We start from the raw sequence: 26,872 nt of genomic DNA, 5'->3' as shown, positions 1-26,872 counted from the left end.
GGGTTAAGTGACTTGCCCAGGGTCATGCAGCTAGTAAGTGTCAAGTGTCTAAGGGTAGATTTGAACTCAGGTCTTCCTGACTCCAGGGCCACTGCCACTATGCCACCTATCTTGCCCCTCCTCCTTATATTTTCTTATAGCATGTTGTCATATTTTGTCATTTATCATAATTGCTTGTGCATCTGTTAAATCCAATATATTAGATTAAAAACTCCTTGAGGGCAGAGACTGTCATTTTTCAACCTTTTATCACAAGTGCCTAGCATAGTGTCTTGCACAGAGTAGAAAATTAATAAATATTTCTTTAATGGAAATGGATGGCATATGGATCTCTTTAGTAATATTGTCCATTTATATGACAATGAATAGTTCACAAGTACCATAAACTTATTATATTTTCTAAAACATAAGAATATAAGCAGCATAGGTATGATTTTCTTATTTTATAGGTGAGGAAGTGAAGTATCAAAGGCTTCCTTCATAGCTAATGTTTTGAAACTGGGACTCAGAATCAGGTTTTCTGACTCCAAGTTTGTTTCTGTTCCCATTCCATCATGCTTTCAATTTGCTTCATCTGCATGTCTGAGTCGGTGGTTTAGAGTTCCTTCAAATATGCAGAGATGTATGACAATTCTGTAAGCTCAGGTGATTTACTGTTCAGCTGCATTATTACTCAGTAGTTAGTACAGAGTGCAAGATATTACTCATTCTAGCTTGACAGTCTATTCCACATTTCTTCATGATTAGTCTTATTTTGATTGTGTCTAGTCAGCAAGAAAGGGAATAATTAATCACAAGCACAATTCATAAAAGTTAGAATTCTCTTGGCATCCTTAAGCCACTGATTTTTTTTCCTTCCACTGTATATGGCTTACATTGTAAAGTGAGATGACATAACCTAATTCATTTCAAATGCGATGGCACTTGTCTCAGTCTGAGTGTTTATGTAAACCCATTTTCCCACTCTTTCTAGTGGTTTGATTGGCTTCAAGGGATTCAGCCTCCAAATAGAGTTGGTAATTGAATTTCTTTTTTTCCCTTTTTTAGTTTATGTGAAGTGTGATAAATGTGGATTTGAAAATATTTGTTATATTTTACATAAACTAGAAAAATTATGGGACTTTATGGGGTTTGAAGTAATCAAGAATTCCCTGTACAGAATTCTTCTTGTGGTATTTCTATTAATATCATTCTGCCAGTTTGGAGTCCTTCCTCCTCCTTGCTCTACACCTATCTGAATCCTACTCATCATTGAAGGCCTGATGTATGCCATCTCTTCCAGAGAGCCTTACATCCTTTAGCATTTATTTTTGGTCTTATACTGCTCTAAAATTTGTATTTATCTTTTGGTGTCTATTACTGTTAGCTCTCTTTTCTTATGTCTATACTTTATTTTCTGATTTAGATTGATAACTCCTTGAAGTCAGAGACTTTGTCTTATGCACATTCACATTTTCCACGGTGCTTTACACATTCCTCTACACTTAGTAGGTGCTCAGTAAATGACTTGATTGAAATATAAAAAGCAAGGGTGTGGTGCTTAAATCCTGCCTCATCCTGTGTTTATTGTGCTATTGGGTATTTCCATATAAAGCTAATTCTTCTTCTCCTCCTCCTCCTCTGCCTCTTCTTCTTCTTCCTCCTTCTACTCTTCCTCCTCTTTCTCCTTTTCCTCCTCTTCCATCTTTTCTTCCTCTTCTTCCTTCTCTTTGTTCTTCCTTCTTTTTGCTCTTTTTCTTCTGCCTTCATCATGACTATATTGTCATCATCATCTGAATCTGTTAAATCTAACCTAAACTGAGATTTAAGAACAATGTATTTAATAGCTGTCATCTCACAAAAAAAAAACAACCCCCAAAAAATAACAGTCTTCAAACCTTGTGGAACAAAAAGTATCTAAATATTGAGGCCTAGTGGAAAATATCTATATATCCTCTCTGCTATTGGAATTATCCTGAAGATGCCTTCGGAAGATGAACTTACATTGCAATACTTTTAATCAATTTTAAAAATCAGTTATTTTTATCTACCTGTGCAATAGTCTATCAACTATAAATATAAAATAATAATAACAGGAGAGTGATTTATCTTAGGAATGTTTCAATTTGCACTCCAATAAAAACATTGAAAATGAGGTTATTATTAATAATAATAACAAAATACAGATTTGTATAACATTTGAAGGTTTGCAAAGTTTTTTCCTCACAACAACCTTCTAAAGCAGGATGTATTATTGATATGCAGTGTGGTTCAGTGGAAAGAACATTGAATTTGAAATCAAAAGATGTGGTCTCCATTTCTGGTTCCACCACTTACTGTCTGTGTGACCTTGGGCAAGCTACTTCCATCTTGGGGCTCTGGTTCCTTCTATTAAAAGAGGAGTTTGGACCAGATTACCTCTAAGGTTCCTGCAACATCTAGATCCCTAAAATCCTATATAAAGTCAATTCTTAGTTATCTGTACTGAAAGCAGTTGGCAGAAGCACAAACAATTATAGAATCAGAATTTTTGAATTAGAAGGGACATTTTCTAGTTCAGAATCTTTATTTTATATATGAAGAAACTGATAATCCATGCGTTGAAGTCGACTCAATTTAAAGAACCGTATATGATCTCTAAGATCCTTCTGTCACCAAAAATTCTATGTGGTCTAATCAGGGTTGTGCTTGGAGCTGGTTTGTTTCAGCTCATCAGAGTTGATTGTTAAATTTTCAGCGTGAGTATTTATACCTCAGACATAGGCAAAAGTTACAAATCAGGGCTTCATTTATTGTTTTGTTGATTGTCTAGACTAAAGAAAATGATGGAGAAAATGTAATAATACAGATTGAACTGAAAAGTGTGTCATGTGTACTTTTTTCTTCTGGAGAGCCAGTTGTTAAACATTTACTGGAATATTTACCAAGGTTTTTAACCAGTTGTTTTCTATGTGTGAAATGGATCTTAAAGGTTGAATAGTGAATAAGTATCTATCTGGGGATACAAATTCAGGTATCCTGATTCAATCAATATTTTCCAGGAATAAACCTAAATAAAGGTGATGCTCCTATTAACTGAACATTGACTACCAAAATAAATATCAATAATAATATAAAAGCTAATTTTATATAGCACTTTAAGATTAGCAAAGCACTTTACACATGTTATCTCATGCTTCAAAAAGCCCTATGAAATAGGTGCTATTAATATCTACATTTTAAAGATGAGAGAATTGAGGCAAACAGAAGTTAAATGATTCCACCCCCCCCCCCCCCCTGTATATGGTTACATTGCAAAGTGAGATGACATAACCTAATTCACTTCAAATGCAATGGCACTTGTCTCAGCTTGGGTGCTTATATAAAGCCATTTTTGTCACTATTTCTAGCGGTTTGGTTGGCTTTGGGGGATTTGCCTGGAATCCTACAGCTAGTATCTGAGGCGGGATTTAAATTCAAGTCTTCCTGACTCCAAGCCCGGCACTCTAAACATTGTGCCACCTAGCTGTCTAGAACATATACCTTCTCTACACCCCCTTTCCTTTGTATTAGTTGGGGCCTTGAAAAATTTTATATATAATGCCATGATAAATAAAGTCAGCTAAACTGCATCATTAACAGGTGTTTCTGGGTTCCATGGCCATGGAATGAAGGGGCAGAAAGATGCCGAGGTAAATGGTGAACATAACTAAAAAGAAAACATATGATGAAACATTAAAATGAGAGAACTTTTTTAGCCTGAAGGAGAAAAAGGGAGGTGGGCTTTTAGCCTTGGGTAAGGAAACAAGCTGTGAGGCACAGCTGCAAACAGCACCATGGCAGTCACTACAGCCACAGACCAAAATAAATCTTTAACCACATTATGCAAAAAATCATGCTGGCCACATAGGATTTTTCAGCCTTACTCAGTGAAAATGATGGCTCTAGACAGTAGCATTATCAAGGACATGGGTAAGCAATATTTCTTTTAGTAAAATATGGTAAGTTATTTCAGAGATGGTTTATTAATCTGTAACTCATTTTAAATCTCACTGACTAGTGAGTAATTCCATATACTGCAGAGCAATAGCAGGAGCAGACATCTGTATGTGTCATTTGGGATTTGAGTCCCCCCTTTCCCTTTTATTCCAGATAAAGCTCCTGTTCTTCATTAATTAAATATTTATCATATACCATGTGCAAAGGCACTATCCTAGCTACGTGGTGCAGTGGGTAGAGTCCTGGTACTAGAATCAAGAAGACTTACATCCATCCATTTTCCTAGCTGTGTGGATCTGGGTAAGTCACTTAATTGCTGCCTGCCTCAGTTTTCTCAACTGTAAAATGGGGATAATAATAGCACCTACCTCCTAGGGTTATTGTGAAGATAAAATGAGATAATATTTGCAAAGAATTTTGCAAACCTTAAAGTGCTATATGAATGTTAGCTATTATTAAAATAAATGTAAATGAGAGACAAGGTTAAATTGCACTAACCCTGGTTTTAAAATAAAAAGGACTTGGAAATCCCCATGTTAATTACATGAACACTTTAGATACTAAATATTTAATTCATACCAGCTCATTACTTCCATCTTCATCGAAGTCCTCCTCTATCCCATCAGTCATCTCTTCTCCATCTCCATCTGCATCTGGTCCTCCTTCAATTGGTTCTTCTGTAGAGTTGTCTGCATTCTCTGACACACATTCCTCTTGGTTCAACTCTATGTTATCTTCCATTTGCTTCTTCTGAGCTTCTGAGGGAAAAGAGCAAATGGCTACCTTTCATAGTTAATGGTCTGTTCTGATGAACCAAAAATATTTGCAGCAACATATTCCATAAAAGATGGCACTACATTGATAAAAATGTGAACGATAACTTTTTTTTTCATTTTCTAGCCTGTGATTTTTGTCATTAAGTGTACTTGAACATATCAGTTATGTGCAACCTCACTTAAATTGATTTATGTATTGTATTTTTTAAATGTAGAACTTCTAAAACTCAGAGAAACAAAATAGTGGAGTTAGTGGCCCATGAGTTGGAGAAACATTTCAATAAAGCAATCATTCTGGTTAACATACATATATAACTTACAACATATTTTAAAATTTAATTTTTTAGTTGAATAGGCACCTTAGAGACAAAATGAAAGCAAAATAATGAGTAAAGATGACATAAAAATAAAAAGTAAACCCAATGAAAATGGAGAAAGCACATAGGGAAGACCAAGCCTTAATATGAAAGGCACATAAAAACATGTTGCAGTAGTTAAAGAATACAATGGTAGAAATGTTAACCTTTCTTATCGTTGAGTCATTTTTCAGTTGTGTCTGACTCTCTGTGACCCCATTTTGGGTTTTCTTGGCAAAGATACTGGAGTGGTTTGCCATTTCCTTCTCCAGCTCATTTTACAGAAGAGGAAACTGAGGCACATAGGGATTGAGTGGCTTGCCCATTGTCACATAGCTAGTAAGTGTCTGAGGCCAGATTCGAATTCACTGAGAATTCCTGACTCCAGGCCCTATGCTTTATCCACTGTGCCATCTGGTTGTAGCACGTTAACTATATATATTATTAATAACAATAACATCTATTTATATAGTTCTTGCAAAGTTCTTTCATGATTTATTGTCATCTCAGAACATTGCAATAATCATAAGAATATTATTGTTACCATTCAGCAGATAAAGAATCTAAGACGAAGAAAAATCAAATGATTTGCCCAAAGTCAAAAGGTTCTTATATATAGACAAATGAGCCACAACTATTAAAGGCAAAGTCTATATGAAAGATACATTTAAATAATTTAGATTAAATTTGGATATTTGCTTGTATTTTCCATTTTCCATTCCTATTCTCATACATACTTCCTAGGAAGGGTCTTTAATTGTCACTGGATACATGAGAACATGCATATATCTGTAATAGTTTTCTTTATGATACTGCTTTAATATGTCTAGGATCATGTCAGTTCCAACTCAGTAATGATACTATTTTTGTTTTAATTATTTATTATTAATAACATCTAATATTAGTTTTTTTTAATTGGGGGATTTTAAAGGTTTATTGCATTTTTGACATATTAGATATTTCTTGGACCCTTTCTTTTCTTAATGTAAGCCAACAGGTCAATGTAAAGCAGTTCATTAATATACAGCCCTTCAGAACTACATCTAACTTTCAACACACATACCTAATGGCTGATTATACTTCATATAAGAAAAAGACTGGGGCACTTTCTTTAAAGTAAATCAGAATTCATTATGTATATGCCCTGCTTTATATTTCTTAATTCTCTGGATTTTTAAATAAGCATTTTCAAGGCTGAAGGAAAGTGGTGGAATGATTGTTACTGAATTTCTAAGGTTCTGTGATCTTATGGATGTTGGTTTTTCCCTCTAACAAAGCAGTTCCCCACCCATTCTTTTTCTTTCATCATGTGGCCCTTGTCCAGGTCCTTCCTAAATCCTTCACAGGCGGGGTGGGGCACTCAACTTGCAGAGAGCCTTCTTCTAGGGACTTAATATCATGTGGGCACAAAGGGAGCAAGTAGGCTATGCATTGGTTTACTTCCTATTATGGTCACATCTATCTCTTTGGAGAAATATTTTTTATATTACTTTTTGTGTACAATTACACATTGGTAAAATGTTATAACCTGTTTAGTTCCGCCACGGTATATCTAGAGCTTTTTGGGTAAAAATGCAATTTTGACTCATCAAAGTTTATGATATTCCATAGTATGTAGCAATATAGAAACATTAGAAGAATTCTAAAGTTAAAAATGCTATGTCTTACACAAGGCCTTCCTTGATCACCCATTTTTTTTATCATGCATATAATTTGAATTTGTTTATTTATGTTTATATTTTCTTCAAGCAAAATGTAAGACTCCTGAGGTCAGGGACGGTTTTCATTTTTTGCTTTTGTATTCCCAGGGTCTAGTCCTATGCTTGAAACACAATAGACAGCAGATGTTTAATATTGCTAGAGATGAAAGGGACTCACTAGATTTTATTACATAAAGAAGTGAGTCAGTCAGACTCACACTTTAGGAAAATCACTATGGCAGCTAAATAGAGGATGGATTGAGGAGAGACCTGAGGAAGGGAGACCAATTATGGGAAAGTTGCAATAGTCCAGTCCAGAAGTGAGGAAGGACTGAACTGGAGTGGTAGCTTTGTGAATGGAGAGAAAGGGATGTGTGTGAGAGATGTGGAGGCAGAAACAAGAAGATATAGTAATTAATTACATATAGGGGGTGATTGAGAATGAGGAGATGAAGAAGATGTTGAGGTCATGAACTTGGGCTTCTGAAAAGATAGTGGTACCATTGACAAAAAATAGGTTAGTTTGGTAGAGGAGAGGATTTTAGGAAGGAGATAATGAGTTCTGTTTTAGACATGGTGAGTGTGAGATACATAGAAGACAAAATAATTCATTATAGAAATTTTAGTAGATCTTTCCTTTTTTTTTTTTTTGGTTTATTTGTTGTCTCTCTTCCAGTTTTGTCCTTAAATGTTTCAACTCTCTTTTTGAAGAAAGTATCCATAATAGCTAGGAGTGAGATTTCTGTATAGTTTACAAACCTCAGGCTTGTTTCTCTTGACTCTGCATCATATTCTAACATTTTGTACTGCCATTGAATCTATGTTCACCTTCACTTTGAAGTCATTATTAAAGTATAATATTAATTTAATTTGAAGGGTCTTGTTGAATTTTCATAGAATTTTTCTACTTCTGTATCCTCTAATTGATACTGATGCATAAGCTTCAATCATCACCATGGTGGCCTGTTTGTTTATGTTCATAATGAGATTACTAAGTGGCTGTTAATATATATTAAACATTCATTGTGCATTTTCACATTTAAATTCCACAGTTAACATAGGTTAAATTGTGGAAGATACATATTAAATTGAGAAAACAATCCATTGTAAATTATATTTAATAATGGGAAAGGTTATATGTATCTTTACATAGTTTCACTGAATTAAACATGTGATTAAAAAGCTTTTTTTGTGGGGGTTGGCAATACTCATCACCTAATGTAGCCCAAACAAATTCTAAGGGGGAAATGAATAGTTGCTTGAACTGATATAATGGTAGTAACTCTTCTTCTTTGTGTACACTGTGGAATTTTATGTTATAATAAAAATTGAAACAAACACAGTTATCTACATAGGTATTGATTACACTTAGACAACTGTTTTGATTTTTTAAAAATTGTTGGTCTTGTCTAGGAATTAAAGAGAAAAAAGATATGATGGAATTCATGGATTCAGTCAAATATGAAAGTGAGCATGTATGGTCATAGACATCTTAAAACCCACTAAATAAGAGATTCTACTATTCTTTTCTTTCAAACATTTCTGATATGTCACATAGACACAGGCCAGGTTCTTCTAGCAACTGAATGGTTCCTTTATGCTTTGCCTTATAAATCTCTAATCCAACTGAGCTCAAACTACTCCAAATGTCTAAATGTTGGTAGGGAAAAAAGGATTTGTATTTTAACTTCATATACACATTGCTTTAAAGGAATGCCAGGCTTATGTAGTATTTTAAAAATTATTTTGGCAATTAAGAAGCCAAACAAGAATGAATATAATAATTTTGATGTAAAATATATGTAGTTAATCCATAGACAAAAATGGAGTAATTGATTGAAGAGGGAGATAAGCTGAGAGCTATAGAAATGGTTCTCAAAAGGTTTAGAAGAGATCCTCCATTGTTTTGACCAGATCTTCTCTTGTGGATTTGTGGGAGGTTACAGAAAAGAATGTCACAGACTGAGAAAGCATTGATGGGTTATGACTTGCATTAGCACAGTGAAAATCCACAGAGAAGAGACAAAGCATGGCATAGTAAAACAGGAAGACCTGGGTTTAAAAGTCACACTTCTTACATTTATAAGCTATGTGACTTTGGTTAAGTCACTCAACTTTCTAAATCTCAGTTTCCTCATCTGTTAAATAGAGATAACAACTAAAATATCTACTTCCCAGGCTTACTATAAAGTTCAAATGCTATAAGCATAGAATTATAATAAAGCATTTTGTAAACTTTAAAAAGCTATACAGGGTGCCCAAAAATCTCAATGTGGTTTTATGCTCTAGTAGAGTAAAACTTCACTGAAATTTGTGGGATGACCTGCAAAACTGTATCATTATACAATATTATGTGATATTGTATGCCCTGTATTATTATGAGATCATGGAAGTACTGCAATATTGATAAGTAAGCAAAGTATAAGGAAAGGCTGTGTTGAGTTGAAAGGGAACTGGTAGTTGAAAGTGAAGTGGTCAGAAATGATGAATTTTGGGCCAAAAAGTAGGGAGTTGAATCAATATGTGTTCTCTAGCCAAAACAATCTAAAAGAATTCCAAGTGCTCCATGATTTCTGTAGGATTTCACCAGCACTGATTTGTGTCAGAGCCCAGACAGGAAATACTCTAGTCAGTAGAGGATGACAAGGTCCATCAAAGAAATAATACATGAAAGCACATCTTATTTATTAACATTGTGATGAATACAGTAATAACCACTTTTGCTCAAGAGGTACACTGGAACGACAAGAAAAAATGACTATGTAGAATGACAACTTTCAATTGAATAAATGTACTTTCCATGGAGATATTTGACTGCATTTACTTTGACTAAAAACTAGTAAATTTTTTTAGTAGTGTATCTTTTCCATTCATAATTTAAAAATACATTTTGATGTGGTTTGCTTTCTCACAGTTCTAGGTGATAGTGTTTATCTTTCTTATTTAATAAAATGCAACAAAAATATTTTTTAGGGACATATGCTGACAGGGGAAGATATAAAATTTAGATAAGACATGATTCCTACCCCTCATGGAGACTATAGCTTAATAAAAGGATAAGCATAAGTAATTATTATTATTCATTATGATACTGAAGATTACATATATACATTGCAAAGGTACAAAAATTGTGCTAGATGAGATCTTGTGGGGAATGTTAACAACAAAGAGGATCAGTGAAGGTCCTATTGAAGAGTGGCAATTGAACTGAGTTTTGCAGAATGAATAAGACACATTTAGAAGAGGAGTGAAGACATTCCAGGTATTAGGGAGTAAAGACATAGGAGCATGAAAGTGTGGGAAATGTCTAGGGATAGTACACCTGTGTTGGAAAAGAGTTTGTACTGTGTGTGGTAGACAGAAGCTAGAGAACAGAAAAGCAAATGCTTAGGGGAGATTGTTCTGGCAGCAGTATAAAGGATTAATTAGAGATGGTAGAGGGTAAAAATGAAGAACTATTAAAAGAGCGAATAAATGAATGAAAAAAATTATTAAGCACTTACTATGTTCCTAACAGAGTGCTAAGTGGCAAAGATACAAATAGAAAAAAAATAGGGTAGTCCCTGCTCTCAATAAGGTTATCCAATTTTGAGAGACAACGCATAAAAAAGTTCAGCAGTATGGATGATGGAAAGTCCTAGATGTCCAAAATGTCTATCACAAACCAAATGAGAGTGCCTGGAACCTAAAGGGAGTAGAGAGAGGCAAGGCTGGGAGAAACACTGGGATACAGTGGAAGATGGTAAAGGAATAGTTCTTGTGCCCCAGGGCTTAGTACTATGCTTGACAGAAAGTGGACAGTTCATATTTCACAGGAAGCATCTGAGTTTGTGACTTTCAGCTCATTCATGTGGTATGAAGGGCAATATCACTCTTCTTGCCCTCCTGTCCCATGGGTGCTGGGTTTGGGGAGAAGCTGAATGGCTGCTGTTGCAACTGTCTAGGTGATTGGTAACAAGAGACTGTATTCAGGTGCAAGTGAGACACCAATAGCTGAGAGTTACAGAAGATAACAGACAATGGGGATTAGTCTGAAAGAACTACCAAAGATGACTCATTCACTTTGTTGGGCATGGCTAGGACTGCAGAGTTATGCCTTACATTTAGTAGATGGACCAGGAACCATAAAGGAAATTTTGCTTCAGGAGCTATTATGAGTGCACCAATAGGATATCTATATTGAAGAGATACGGGAGAGAGGCAAGATTGGGAGATCTATCCAGGGCAGTTGGGCAAGTAGCTGAAAATATGACTTAGATTATATAGGCCTCTAGGGAATGGTTCATTTTAGCAGCTATGTTTTTTTTTCAGGTGGCTCTAATACAGGTTATATTTGTTTTAAGTTGTAAAACAAACAAATAAACAAACAAACCCTGTTTGTTCTTCAAACCTTGTGATGTGGTGTGTGTGTGTGTGTGTGTGTGTGTGTGTGTGTGTGTGTGTGATTGGGTAAGGGTGAAATGAGAAATTCTCCTTTCTCCCAATGCATCTGGGCCCTTTGTGCTATGTGAGAGCCTCTGATAGAAGGGTTACTGAGAATGGGAAAAGTGAGCAGGAGATACAGAAGGGCATATGAAGAGGATGGTTCCCTCTGAACAAAGAGGAACTTTTGATTTTCTCAGGATTTGAGTCAATCAATCCATCAATAAGCACTGACTAAGCACTTACTCTATATTCTTCCAGGTGTAGGTCATGGGAAGACAACAATGAAACAATGTCTGCTCTCAAGGAGCATACATCCTACAGGGGGAGAAAAAATGTCTATAAGAACACACAAGTAGGTACAAGAGAGGTATGAGGCAGTTTTGAGGGAAGAAGCATTAGCAGCCATTGGGGTGAAGAGTCAGAGAACTCTATCAATTCTCTTTTTTTGGGATTACTTATGGCATTTTCTGATGGATATTTCTTCTTTTGATTTGCTAGGGATTTTTTTCCTATTTATTTAATATTTTATTTTTTCCCAATTACATGTAAAATTTTTTAAACTTTTTTTTCAAAATTTAAGTTCCAATTTTCTCCTTTCCTCGCCTCCCATTCCTCATTGAGAAGGCAAGCAGTTTGACATAGGTGATACATGTGTAGTCATGCAAAACACATTTCCATGTAAGTAATTATGTGAAAGAAAATGCAGACAAAACCCCCAAGAAAAATTTAAAAAAAGTATCTAATGGATATTTCTAATGTGAGTGGTGAAATAGAAATTAATATGGAATACTTCTGTATCTTTTTAAAGGTGCTTTTGCTTTTGGGCTATTACATTGAATGTTGTAGCTAGATCACCTAGTTACCTACCTATTCACTAACATACTCATGGATATATTCTTTTTTATATTATGGGGGGCATAAATATTCTTATCATTGGAAGCATCTTGGTCAAGGAGAGTTCTTGAAGAACTTGATGTATTTCAAAACCAATTCAAGAAATAAATAATAGGGGTAGATGGCTATCCCTATTCTCATTGAATTATAGTGACCAGAGTGACCAAGTCAGGAAAAGATTTCTCTGCTTAAAGGACAGACATTTGTTTTAAAAAGCCAAGAGGGAGAAGAGTTTAGCATTGTATTTCAAGAGCCATATTCAGGTATTTTGTATCTCCACAGATGATTACAATTTTAAAAGCTTTACCAGGTACAGAGACAATGAAATTGTTTGCTGGGATTTATGTTTAAGGCATTTTCTAAAAAATTAGATTGAGTTTGGGTTTGCTGTTAGCATTAATTTAGCTCAGAAAAATGGCTGAGATAGCAATTCAGCCTTTAATATGCTGGCTTAAATACTAGTTAATTACTAGCTGAGTTGTACTTAACAGATGGTTGAAAAAATGTTCACAGAAAAATGCTAGCAATATTAACCAGAGCCAAATCAATAACTGTGTAATTGTGTAAATGTTAACTTACATAAGTCTGTTTTTCTCTTCTTCTAGCATTTCTTCTAAAACACCTGAACAGAGTTGAAATCTGAGTAATTGCTCAGATTTGCAGATTGCAACAAATGCAATTATAGAGAACTATACTGGAAACTTAGGGGCATAGAAGGTATCACTTCCAACCTCATCAGCCAAACATTTTGCAATTAAAATTATCCAAGAAGCATTTATATTTACTAAGTTTCTAATACGTATTAGGCACTGTGCTAGGGGCTAGGGATATGATATAAAAAGGAGACAGTCTCACTTTCAGGAAGCTTACAATTTACTGGTGGTTACAAAATGCACTTAGATAAAGAAACTCTCTACACACAAAATAAATACACAGTGATTTCAGGGTTGAGGGAACTAAAAACCGGAGGAATATGGACAAGGCACTTAAAGAAGGTGGCATTTGAGTGAAACCTTAGAAGGAAATAGCGGATTTGAGAGGTAGAAGTGACTGGAACAAAAATGTGAAGGCCTTTAAATGTCAAACAGGAGAATTTGTGTATTAACTTAAAAGCAAAAGGGAGCCACAGAAGCTTCTTGAGCAGAGGACTGAGATTATGAGATTTGTGCTTTCAGAATATTAATCCTCCACACAGCTGTGTGGAAGACATAATGTGGAGGGAAGAGATTTGATGCAGGGAGACAAAATGAGAGCCTTTGTAATTGTCCAGAAGAAAGGTGATGAAGGCTTGGACTAAGCCAAGTCTTCTTGTGCGAGAAGAGAGAAAAATAGGAACTTGTCTAGCATATTCATTAACTAGGGTTATCAATAATATCCTCCATATGTATGTATGTGTATTTTATATATCTCTATACATCTATAGTTATAGTTAGAGAATATTCTAAAATTATATGTGAAAAGCAGTATATCATGGATTTGGAATGTGAAAAGTGTTGAACTTGAAGTCAGGAAGACCTGGCTTCAAATCCTGTCTTTGAAACTTATTAACTGTGTGACTCCCTGGCAAGTCCCTCACCCTCTCAGTGCTTCTAAGACTGAAGGTCATCGATTCAAAATTGGAAATCAACTCAGAAGTCATCTCCTTCAACTCCTTCATTCTGTGGATGAGGAAATGGATTCTAAGAAGTTAAATGATTTGTCTAAGATCCTACAGGTATACAAAGGCAGGATTTGAACCCAGGTTCTCTGATACCAGATCTAGCACTCTGTATCTCCATACTCTGAATCCCCTATAATTAAGAGATCATGTTTCATATATGGTAATGTATAATTATGTATGCATATATAACTATATGAGCCTTTCTACATGTGTATAAAACTATTGGTATCCATATATATATAAATATTAAAAACTAAGTTACCAATAATATGTTTCTTTCTTAAACTATATATCCTTCAAAACCTGTTACATCTTGGTTCTTTTCCCTTATTTTTTTCTCTTCTTGAGATTACAAACCTATCATACATACCTGACTCCTAAGCATGACACATTCATTTCAATGATCAGAGCACAGCCTCATCTCACGATTCTATTTGTTGCCCATTTCTCTCTCCAATGTTTAAAACAAAGAAAGGGTAAATGGTCTTATACTTGGAGATGAAAGAGTCTTCAGAGGCCCTCAAGTCCAAACTCCTTATTTTACAGATGAAGAAATTAAGGCTCAGAGAGGTTAAATAGTTGAAAAAAATAGGAGCTAAACCTCAGGCGTAAGATGTGAACTTAAGTCCTTGCACTTCAAAGCCCATGTTCTTACTGGCCCTTCTTTGGTACCTCCACTATGTGAATTAAATGGACATGTTCCCTAGTGGTTATTTTCCTTCCCATTACAAGAAAGGGAATAGGATTGGAGGGTGTCTTGTGGGCTTTTAGAGATTACTGGGATGGAACAGCAGCAGTAACAATGTGAAGAAGGTAAGACAGAAGTGGTACAGGGAGATGAGTTCAATAAGGGTAAAGAAAGGAGAGGATAAGGGCATTGAGAGATAATCTGAACATCTTTTTATTTAAGCTTCCTGTTTTGGACCTGTCGTATTAGTCACTTTCATGGTACATTTTATATTTCATACACTGGTATGTTGTAACACATAGGCTCTAGTTAGATAGCTATCTATACCTCTTGCTTGAAAGAGATAGGGAGAATAAATAACACAGACAATATCCTGTAATCCATTTAATATCCCCAAATCTCAAAAACAAATAAAATTTACTAACGTGGAGAGGATACCTGAAATCATACTTCGAGGACATAGTCTCCATTTATTGGTAATTCTATAGCTCTAATGATGAAAATCACATTTTGGTTCAGCCATGCAGTCAATAAACATTTATTGCAACCATAATAAGAGATCTGATTTATATACCAAAGTCAACTTTGAATGTTTCTAGTGTCATGGAAAAGGATTTTCTATATCTCTATTACAGTCTATATTTTTAAGTAATAATAGGATGAATATGATATATTCATATAGCAACATAAGGCTTACAAATCACTTTCCTCATGCATGCATATGAGGGCAAGCATTGTTATTCCCCATTTTACAGATAAGGAAACTGAGTCTCAGAAAAGTCAAGTAATGGCCTATGTCCACACAACTAGTAGATGTTGGAGTTTAAGTGTCTTCTTCCTTTTCACTGCTACATTGCTGCTTCTTTTTTTGCATATTTATCAAATGAAAGAAAGCTGGAAGGATGTATACTATAATGCATAATTTAAAAAGATAGAGTAGGATAGAATAATGGACTAAACCTAAATATGAAATCTTGCTTTTATATTTAAAAAAGTCATTTGCCTAATTACAAGATGGGGGAGATCTGCCTTACAGTTTATGTGAAAAAGAACTGGTGTTACTAATGATTACAAGCTCAATGTGAGCCACCAAATATGACTGATAAACAAACATACAAGCAAATATAAATGCATCTAAGGCTATATTAAAAGAGGTAGCATGTCCAGACTGTAGGAGGAAATATATAGGGCATTGAAACAGAATGTACATGGAGAAAATTCTTACTCTGATAATCAGACAATCTCTAAACAAGGCATCACACTTTAAGGGAGATAACCACAAACCAGATAAATGTAGGGGAGAGTAAGCAGGTCAGCCAGGAATCTAGAACTAGCTCAGTTAAATGATGCAGCAAGGGAAGAAGTCAAAGTATGAATAAAATGATGTCTTTGTGGTCTTTGGATTTGGAATAATCTAAGCCCTTAACCTGAAGTTCATGAATTTGGATAAGAAACAAACATAGCTTTATTTTTATTAAAACTTCTAACTAAAATTTCTAGTATTCCCTTCAATTATGATTGTAAGTAATGTTAATGTATCACATTTGGATCAGGCATTACCAGGCTGCCACAGGGCACCATGATGCACAGAAAAAGGTTTAGAAACTCTGATATAAACTATTCCTGTCTCCTAGAATAATGAACTGTATTCTGTATAGGGATATGTCATATGCACTGATGAATAGTTATTAAAAAATGATAAAATTTTAAGAGGAAGGTATTTCGGGGATCACATGGTCCAGCCAACTAATTTTTCAGATGATGAAAATGAGAACCATGTAGATTAAGCCATTTGCTCAAGTTCATGCAACTGATGTGAAACAGAACCAGGACTAGAACCCAGTCTCCAGTCCAGTGACCTTTTCATTAAATCCATATCAAGGAAATGTGCATTATGTGGTGGTGTGAGTTATAAAAAAAGTGATCCCTGCTGAAACAGAACCTGTCATCTAGGTAGTGGAGAAAGAATACAGAATAACAGAATCATAGATTTAGAGCTAGAAGGGACTTTAGAACTCATCAGGTCCAACTGCCTCTTTTTATAGATCAGGAAACTGAGGCCCAGAGATATTAAGTGAGTTGCCCTGAATTACAGAGTTAGTGCCGTGGGCAGGATTCAAACAGATGTACCAAGGTAAGTCAACTGTTAATTAGCTATACTAATGGAATGAGTTGGTCTGTGGGGGAGGCAGAATGATTTATTTCCATTTGAACACAGGTGTTTCTGGTGTCCTAGCAATGTTTATAAACAAACCTAGCAAAGAAAAAAACAAAATTACATTCTGACACATGGCTCAGAAGATTCTGAGAAACTGCTCATTTCCCACTGTGGTCCCTGAATAGCTCCTCCTTGTAACTCAGTCCCTGTTGGGGACTGGTGGGTCACCTTCAGAACCAGGTTAAGCAATACAGTTTTTTAATCAAATTTTTCCTAGAAAAAGACTGTAGTTAAAATGTGTAGGTATAAATAGCTTCCCTGTGAGATGAAGACTTCATGCAAAATAATAGTAAACTGAGCATGAAATGTACAAAACAAGTAATTAAGAAGCAGTAGATGGAGTGATCACCATAGGTAGATGCTAACCAACCAAGTAATTAAAGATAGTACCTTAGGTGCTATCAATAAATTGGAAAGTAAGAGTTGCTTCAGATAAACTATTATTCTGATAAACTCCTTTAATTAACGACTTGACTCTGTATACATAGCTTTCATTCATTTCATTTGAGAAAACTTGGAAAATTATAGCTTCCAACTTCAACTTCCAACTGAAGGACATCCATATAAATGTCCTTCAGCAGGAGATATTAAGAGAAACAAATAGTAAATTAATTAATTCAATTTTTCTTCTCATTTGTTAACATGAGGGGCGTGTAATAGTCCCCAGGGAACAAACAGGCTTTGGTCTTTAAAGAAACCTGCTGATTGGGTATGATTACAGGCATGTAAAGCAACAAGGTGCCATCCACTCATCAGAAGAAAATACATCCTTTTGAATTACAGTATAACATTTACAGATGATCATTCAGGAAGATATGTGGAGGTGTTATTCAGCATAGCATGCTAGAAGATGTAACACAATCCCATAAGGATCAAATCTTTCTCTTTGAGGTGATTTATATTTAAATGAGTTCACCATAATCCTTTAAACCGAAGTGCAAATTGGTTATCAAAGTCCATTGCTGGAAGGGTTGTTCTGCATGATAATGAATTTCACAATGTTTCCTGAAATGGAACAATGATTTCAACAGTATCACAAGATATTTCAGTTAGAGAAACGACTTCAAGATGTTGTCATAACATGACAGGGTATGTAAAAATTACATACCTGTAGACTTCTTTATGAACAATTTGTGGATAAACTTTTTTTTGGGGGGGGGAGAGGGAGTAAGGAGTAGAAAGGAAGGAAGGATCCAGGCTTGTAATTTCAGTGGGGTAGGGAAATAAAATTCCTCTACCTATTGAGATTTGCTGCTGTTTCATACAAAAAGGTATGTGGAAGAGGTAGAATTTTTACTCAGGTCTTTCTTGCTCCTCAGGCTGGCCTCTCCACTATACCCTCCACTGCCTTTCTTGGGCATAAATATATCCTTGAGGGTGGTGTAAGTGGGGTGGGGGGAGTGACAGTGGGAAATCATTGATTTTCATAAGTTCTTAAAGGATTTTATTTGTTCAGACATTCCATTAAAAAATGAGTCAAAATAAGGGAGTAGGCAAGTAGAAATGATGTTTGAAATATTTAAATATTTGTTTCTGTAGTTGCCTGATCTTTTATTTCTATAGCCACTTTTTCCTATAGCGACATCAGTGTCTCCTGTACTCCTGGCCTGTAGAGTTCCTACAATCAGAGAGGAGGGTTTCATCTTTACAATAGTAATATAGGATCAGATCCTTTAAACTTGAGCAAGAGATCCCAGCTGGTGCCACTGATAATTAGTTTTGTCAGCCAACTGACCTCTCATTGAGTGATTCTGAATGTCTTGGGTCAAATGAATGTGGGTTATGGTGGTTCTAGCAGAAGCCTTACATCAGGGTTGGTATCCTGGGGGATGGCCCTAAGGGATAATACAGGGCTAGAGTCCAATCACTTGCTTATATTAACCAGCACCACGCTTTTTGAATGATGGTACTGAAGGAGGGGATCCAGACAGGGGACATTCCCTTTGTAATGCAGATTTGAATGCTGATAGATTTTCCTATGGTTAGTGCTATAAAAATCTATGTGTTTTCATTGCAATGGTATTCCATCAAATGCCTTTAATCCTTTACCATATTTTGATACTGATAGAGGTTAGATGGAAATCCCAAACTCCCTTCTGTTTTTTAAAAATTGTCAATCCCAGAATAAGCAGTTATTCATAATCTTTGAAAGGGCAAAATTCTGTTCCATCATTTCAAGCCCCAGTTTTGTGGCTTTATGGCTAGAATCTATAATATATAATAAAAACTCAGCGAAGTTTCTCCTCTTATTCTGAGCTGTCAGTGTGACTGATAGTGCTGGCCTGGTCTCATTTACCTCCTAATGACCTGTCTATGACTACACATCATTTTCACTTACCTGCCTCAGCCTTCTGCTGCTTTTCAATCTTCTCCAGTCTCCCTAGCAAGGAGTCAATTTTAGTTTTGATTTGGGTTAATTCTTTCTTGATTGTCTGTAACTCATCTGATTTCACTGGAAGGAGGGGCAAAGGAAAGAAAGAGACAGAATATGAAATACACTCTGATTCACCCAAAGAGCCACCACTTTCTGTGTGTCCTTGCCAATGTATGCAGCACAGTGCCTAATATTACTGGCTTCTCATTTCTTATTGGACCCTTGGGAATGGACATTTAAAATAGACTTCTTTCAGATTACAGATACTGAATCTCAGTGGGATATATGTGAACTACTAAATCCAATTGACAATGAGTTATTTTACAAAGGGATGGAGTTTGAAAATAAGATATAAAATGACTCAAAGTATAATAATAGGTTCAGTCTTGAAAAATTATAACAATGCCTTTAAGTCTATAACATAGAGTGCATTTAAAGAGAGGAATGACTGAATCATAATAGGTACAAAGTCATTTCCTTACACTATTTTATAAGGCTGTGTTGGAATATTATAACTCATCAGGAACTTCAAGTTTTTATCCAGTTGCTAGGTGATATACTGAAACCAACATAAACATTAACCTTTTAAAGTGATCAATTATGAGATTTTATAGTAATCTAAGCAAGAAGTAAAGAAGGCATGAACTAAGATGCTGAACACCATTTGAGTAGAAAGGAAAAAAACAACAACACATTCATCAGTTAGTGATCCAGAATTTATCAGGCACTTACAAGTGCCAGCCACTATGCTAAGTGCTAGGCATACATAGGCAAAATATTCCCTGCTCTCAAGGAGCTCACAGTCTAAAGTGGGAGATATCATAAAAACAACTGTGCATAAGCAAGATGTATATTGGATAAATAGGAGGTAACCTCAGAGAGAAGACATTAATATTGAAGGACTCATGGAAAGGCTTCTTGCATTAGGTGAGACTTTTTCTGGGATATGAAGAAAACATAGGAAGCTAGGAAATAGAAGTTAGGTGGGAGAGAAGTTCAAGCATAGAGAAAAGTCAGTGAAAATGCACAGAGTCTGGAGAAGGAGTGTTCTGTGTGAGGAACAGCAAGGAGGTCTGTGTCAAATCATTACAGAATTAATGGGGGGAGTAAAGTATAAGAAAACTTGAGGACTAGGAAGGGTCTAGGTTACAAAGGACTTTAAAAATCAAACAGAGAATTTATATTTGATCCTGGAGATAACAGGGAACTGATAGAATTGATTGAATGGGTTGGTGGGTGACATGATAAGGCCTGTGATTTTGGAAAATCTGACAACTGAGCAGAGGATGGACTGGAGTGGGGAGAGACTTTGAATAGGAATGCCAATGTGCAGGCTCTTGCAATAGTCCAGGAATAAGGTGATGAGAGCTGACATGAGGGTGGTGGCAGCATCAGAGGATATAGGGGAGATGTTATGAAAGTAGAATTGATGGGACTTGGCAACAGATTAGAGATTGGGGGGGTGACAGAGTTAGAATGATATTTAGGTTACATGTCTGGGTGAGAGAATGATGGTACCCTTGATAGTAATGAGGAAGTTAGGAAGAGAGGAGAGTTTACAAGGAAAGACAATGAGTTTACTTTTGGACATGTTGAGTTTAAGATGTCTACAGCACGTCTAGTTTGAGATAACCAATAGGCAGTTGGAGATAGAAGACTAGAAATCAGTGGAGAGGCTAGGGCTGGATAAATAGATCTGAGAATCATCTACATTGAGATGACAACTGAATCTATGGTTGCTAATGAGATCACCAAGCAAAAGAACATAGCAAGAGAAAAGAAGGCCAAGAAATACAGATATATTGGGCGCTATAGTCAGTGGGCAAGACCTGAATGACTCAGGAAAGGAAACTGAGAAAGAGTGGTCAGACAAGTAGTAGAAGAACCAGGAGAGATGAGTATACTAAAAACTTATACAAAAGAGACAATAGAGGAGAAGACTGTGATTCATAATATCAAGGGTAGCAGAAATATCTAGAAGGATGATGAGTTGGAAAAAGTCATTAGATTTGGCAATTAATATATCATTGGTAATTTTAGAGTGAGCAATTACAGCTGAATGTCAAAATAAGACAGACCATCAAGTTAAGGAAAAGGAGAGAAAGGGAACTGGAAATATCAATGGAAAATAGCTTTCTAAAGCAGTTTATGAAAGGAAGGAGATATAGGATGATATGAAAGTGATAAGATATAGGATGATAGCTAGTTTAGATAGATAGATAGATAGATAGATAGATAGATAGATAGATAGATAGATAGATAGATAGATAGAATAGATGGCTCATGTGAAGATTTTTTAAGCATGAGGGAGACAAGGGCATATTTGTATGCAGCAGCAAAGCAGCCTAGAAAGCAGGGAGATGGAAGATTAATGAAATACTGGAAATGTTAAAGGGGACAATTTATTGAAGAAGATGGCATAGACTGGGCTCACTTGTGCACTTTAAAGGGTGTGCCTTGGCAAGAAGAGTCACCTCTTCAAGTAAAACAGGGATGAAGTAGGAGTCAGTAGGGGAAGGTCTCTGAGTAATGTGAGAAGAAAAGAGGGAACTCAGTAAATTGACTCATTTTTTTTTCCAGTGAAATATGACACAAGGTCCACAACTAAAAAGGTGGGAGAGGGGGGTGCCATGGGAGGTATGAAGAGGGATAAAAGGGCTTGGAAAACTTGCTATGGTGAGTAGATAGTGAATCAATTAGAGAGGTGAAAAAGTATTTTTTTGCCACAGGGAGGGCTCAGTTGAGATGATGTAACATACCTTTGTAGTGGACCCAGTCAGTATGGTTTTCTGATTTTCTCCAGTTCCTTTCAATAGTATATAAACAGAAAAAAGATGGGAATGATATAAGGCTGGGGCTTGGTAGAGCAAAACTGAGGTGGGCAAGAGACTTGAGAGTAGAGGAGAATGTAGAATTCACCTCTTGGATTGGCACCAAGGGGTCAAGATAGGGTAGTCAATTCAGGAGTGATGGCCTAAGAAAGCCTGAGGGGTTAGTGGGATTGGAGGCCTTGGTGTGGATGAAGAACAGGATTAGGGGTTTTAAGGCAGGGGGAAAGTTGGAATGATAGAAGATTGAGATCAGATGGAGGAATTTCAGAGTTCATAATTGCAGAACATGACACAATTAAGAGAATGACCATCAGAGGTGGTGGAGGCAGAATTAACAAGAAGTAGAAACTGTATATGAGGTATTAGGTAAAGGGAAGAAGCAAGGATGATATTAAGGTTAGGTTGTAAAACTGGGTGACTGGGAAGGTGATGGTGCCATTAAAACAAATGGGAAATATGAAGGGAAGAGAAGTTTAGGGTAAGTCATGAGTTCCCTTTTTTGGACAAATTTAGTTTCAGATGCCTACAGCACATCAGGGAGGAGATACTCATGAGGCAGTTAATGACATGTGACTGGAACTGAAGGAAGAGGTTAGGGCTGAATAGCTCCTGGATAGATCGAGGAGTCAGTCATCTGCATAGAGAGAGGATGCTTAAATTCATGAAAATCAATGAGATCTCCAGAATAGAACATACAGAGAAAGACAATTCCTTGGGGATACAAATTTATGTTACATAACCAATTGATTACCAAGACTTGTCAATTCTATTTTTCAGTAGACTTTCAGAGGTCTTCTACTCTTTATTTCCCCCCATAAACATCTAATTCATTCTTCATTCTATTCTCGAATAATCTTTCTTATAAATATAGCTAGCTATATCACTTCTAGGCTCAAAAATTTCCAGTGGCATCCAACTGTTTACCCATAAAAGTTCAAGTTCTTTTTCCTAACATTCAAGGCCTTCACAGATTGACATAAATCTACCTTTCATACATATCCCATTTAAATCCTTTTTTCAAATGTGGTGCTGCAACCAAATTTGACTGATCTCTGTCACTTAAACACACTCTTTCCCAGTTTCCATGTTTTGGTCATAGTGCTCCATATTACTGAATTACACTTCCTTCCTTTTCTTTAGTTTGTTGAATTCTTGCCAATTCTTCAAAGTCCAATTCCCTTCTGCAGATGTCCTTTTCTAATTTCCTTTGATCAATACTTCACCGACTTTCATAGCCCACAAAGTATTTTGTTTTATAACTTCCTGTTTCATTTACTGCATTAATATTATATGGATCATGGCTATCTCTCTTTGGGTCTTATCTCCCTATTGCAATGCATGGAAGAGTCTGTTATCAAAACTTTGTACCAGTAGAAGCCAAGATGGCAGATTAAAGGCAGCAACTCAACTGAACTATTTCAACATTCCCTTCTAAATAACTTCAACTCAAATAAAATTTTGGAGCTGAAGAGCCAAGAAAAGGTCAGAGTGAAACATTTTTCCATCCTAAGAAAAATTATGAGGTTGGCAGGAGACATCTTTGACACCAGGGTGGAGGCCCATCCAGAGCACACATGGGGGCAGCAACAGTAGATATAGCAGCAGCAGCAACTTTGGAAGCTTTCAGCTCAGACAGTAAGGGGGTCAGACAGGGGACCCTTTGCTGGCACTAGGTACAGCTGGCACTGATTGGCAATTTTATTGCCCATACACAGTTCTGAGTCATAACTGCAAGGGGAGAGCAGCAGTGGTGGTTGGTCAAAAGGGGAATAGGGGCCCTTGTCTCAGTTCCAAGGCAAAGAGGAATGCTAGCTCTTATGACTTCAGGGTACCAGGGGCTCTTCTTGGGTAAGAACCAGTGCACAGACCAAGAGAGCAGTGATTATATCTCTCCCAGGATCCCACCACCTTGGAAACACTGAAAACTTGCAGACTCCCAGAATTAGCTCTAAAAATAGCAGCCATAAAAAAAGCTTAAACCATGGGGCAGTTCCTGTCTACCCTCAGGTTAGCAGAGCCCAACTTTAACATAAGGTTCAAAGTCAAGAAATAGGATGGAAAAAATGAGTTAACAAGAAGAACAACAACATTAACAACAACAACAAAAGACTTGACCATAAAAAGCTACTACTGTGTCAGGGAAGACCAAGACACAAACTCAGAATAAGACAATGTGAAAACAGCTATAACCAAAACCTCAAAGAAAAATGCTAATTGGACCCAAGCCCAACAAGAATTCCTAGAAGAGTTAAAGAAAGAGATAAGAGTGGTAGAGGAAAAATTGGAAAAAGAAATGAGAACAATGAAGGAAAATTATGGAAAAACATAACAGCTTGGTAAAAGAGGCCCAAAAAACACTGAAGAAAATAATATATATCTATATATGTGTATATATCTCTCTCTATACACACACACATATATGTATATATACACATATATGTACATATACACATATGTGTACATACATATATATACATGTACACATATGCACACATATATATACATATGTGTGTGTGTATAATATACACATATATATGTATATATCCACACCCACTTAGTTGTGAATAGAAATCTAACTTATCAAATAGGGAAACAGGAGGGGAAAGGGAAAACAAATTAAGATAGGCAGTTGTTAGAAGCAAAATAAACTTTTGAGGAGGGATAGGATAAAAAAAAGAGAGAAAAGAAACAAGAATGTGGGATAGAGGGAAATACAGAGTTAATAATCTTAGCTGTGAATGTGAATGGCATGAGCTCACCCTAAAACGGAAGCAGAGAGCAGAATGGATTAGAAACCAGAGTCCAACAATATGTTGTTTACAAGAGACACATTTAAAACAGAAAGACACACACAAAATTAAAATAAGGACTGGAACAGAATTTAATATGATTCAGTTGAAATAAAAAAGGCAGGGATAGCAATCATTATCTCAGACAAAGCAAAAACAAAAATAGACCTAATTTAAAAAGATAATCAGGCAAGTTGCATTTAGCTAAAAGGTACCAAAGGCAATGAAGTAATATCAAAGATTTTTTACAGCAAGTTTATTTGATAAAGCCCTCATTCTCAAATATATACTGAGTATAGAATTGAGTCAAATTGATCAAAATGAGAACCATTCTTCAATTGATAAATGGTCAAAGGATATAAATAGACATTTTTCAAAAGAAGAAATCAAAGCTACCTATAGTTATATGAATAAATGTTCTAAATCACTATCAATCAGAGAAATGCAAATTGATGTAACTCTGAGGTACCACCTCCCACCGAACAGAAATGACAAATACTGGAGAGGATGAGGGGAAAATAGTTCTAATGAATTAGAATAGAAAGTAATGGATTGTTGTGAACTCGTCCAACCATTCTGGAGAACAATTTGGAGCCATGACCAAAAGGTTATAAAACTGTGCATGCATTTTGACCCAGCAATACCACTACTAGGTATGTAAACCAAAGAGATCAATGAAAAAGAAAAAGGACCTATGTGTACAAAAATATTTATAGCAGCTCTTTTTGTGGTGGCAAAGAACTGGAAATCAAAGGATTGCTCATCAGTTGGGGTATGGCTGAACAAGTTTTGGCATATGATTGTGATGGAGTACTACTGACAGAGGGATAGTTTCAGAAAAAAAACATGGCAAGATCTATATGAACTGATGCAAACAAGAACCGGGAGATCATTGTGCATAGTAACAGCAATGTTGTGATGATGATCAACTGTGAAAAACTTGGCTACTCTGATCCAGATAGTGGGCCAAGACAATTCCAAAGGACTCGTAATAAAAAAATGCTATCCACTTGCAGAAAGAGAACTAATGAACTGAGGGCAAATTGAAGTATAATTTTCTCATTTAATTTTTCTTCCTTTTTTTTTTTGAAATATGGCTACTATGGAAATAGGTTTTGCAAGATTTCACAGGTATAATTGATATATTGCTTTCTTCTCAGTGATTGGGGGACATATGGAAGGGAGGGACAGAATGTTCAAAACAAATAAATAATAAATTCTTCCCACTTCTTCCCCCAAACAACAACTTTGTTACCACATTAAGGAACTAGTTCTGTGTTTTACAAATAGTAGGTTCTCAAATCACACCAACAAAGTAGTCACCAACCTTATCTACTCACAGAGTTGGCCCCAAGGGAATGAGCTCTTCCCTTACATAGGAAGAAAGCCAAAGGCACCCTGTTTCTGACTAAAGAGGTCCCATCACACTTTGTGACAAACACCATTGGATTTAACTGGGAGTGGGAGATATATATTTAGGGGACCCCTGAGTGCTTTCAGATTATCTGCATTCATAACAATTGCTCCTCTTTTGCATCAGAAATCTTAGCTCCTCCACAAAATTATTGTTTTTGTTTTTGAATCCATGGAAATGATTACAATTTGTAATAGTTGAGGGCAGTTTAGGAAAACATTTTTCTTATATTTTCATGAAGTAGAAAGGAAATTCTGCTGATTAGTTCTTATGATTGAAAAATTGATAAACTATTCTTTACTACAACAGAAAATGTCCTGATGCTGCAGACTGAGAACACACCAATGCTTGAATTAAAACATCATTTGAGATTTGTATGTTAAGTGAATAAATAACAACAAAAATGGAAGCAACAACTACTACTTTGAAAACTATGACTATTTTGACTCACAGGCCTAATGTAATTTAAGACTACGTGGTTTAGTGGCTAGATCAACCAAACAACCAACAAACATTCATTTGTTTTTTCCCCAACAAACATTTATTAAGCACCTCCTATGTGCTAGGTACTGTGCTAAGCTTTAGGAATACCAAAAGAGGTAAAAGATAGTCTTTGCCCTCAAGGAGCTTACAATCTAATGAGGGACACAAGAGGTAAACAAATATATACAAAACAAGTTATATATAGGATAAATAGGAAAGAATTAACAGACAGAAAGCACTAGAGTTTTAGAGTTGGAGTTATAAGAACCCAGATTCAAATCCTGACTTTGATATTACCTGTATGGGA

General features: G+C 35.9%; 1 protein-coding gene across 1 annotated transcript in view; it reads right to left on the bottom strand.

Annotated features, from left to right (window-relative positions):
* Positions 1-4,530: 4,530 nt before the first annotated feature.
* The window catches only part of LOC114053935 (RNA-binding Raly-like protein), a 382,357-nt gene continuing 360,015 nt past the window's right edge, over positions 4,531-26,872 (bottom strand). The window contains exons 6-7 of the mRNA XM_027877079.1: positions 19,013-19,126; positions 4,531-4,715 (exon numbers count right to left, since the gene is read on the bottom strand). Of these exons, the coding sequence (XP_027732880.1) occupies positions 4,531-4,715; positions 19,013-19,126 (299 nt within the window). The remainder of the gene's footprint in view (positions 4,716-19,012; positions 19,127-26,872) is intronic.

The sequence above is a fragment of the Vombatus ursinus genome, unplaced genomic scaffold (assembly GCF_900497805.2).
Source record: "Vombatus ursinus unplaced genomic scaffold, bare-nosed wombat genome assembly UNPS02014812.1, whole genome shotgun sequence".
Taxonomy (NCBI): Eukaryota; Metazoa; Chordata; class Mammalia; order Diprotodontia; family Vombatidae; genus Vombatus; species Vombatus ursinus.
This window is presented reverse-complemented; position numbering and strand designations above follow the sequence as displayed.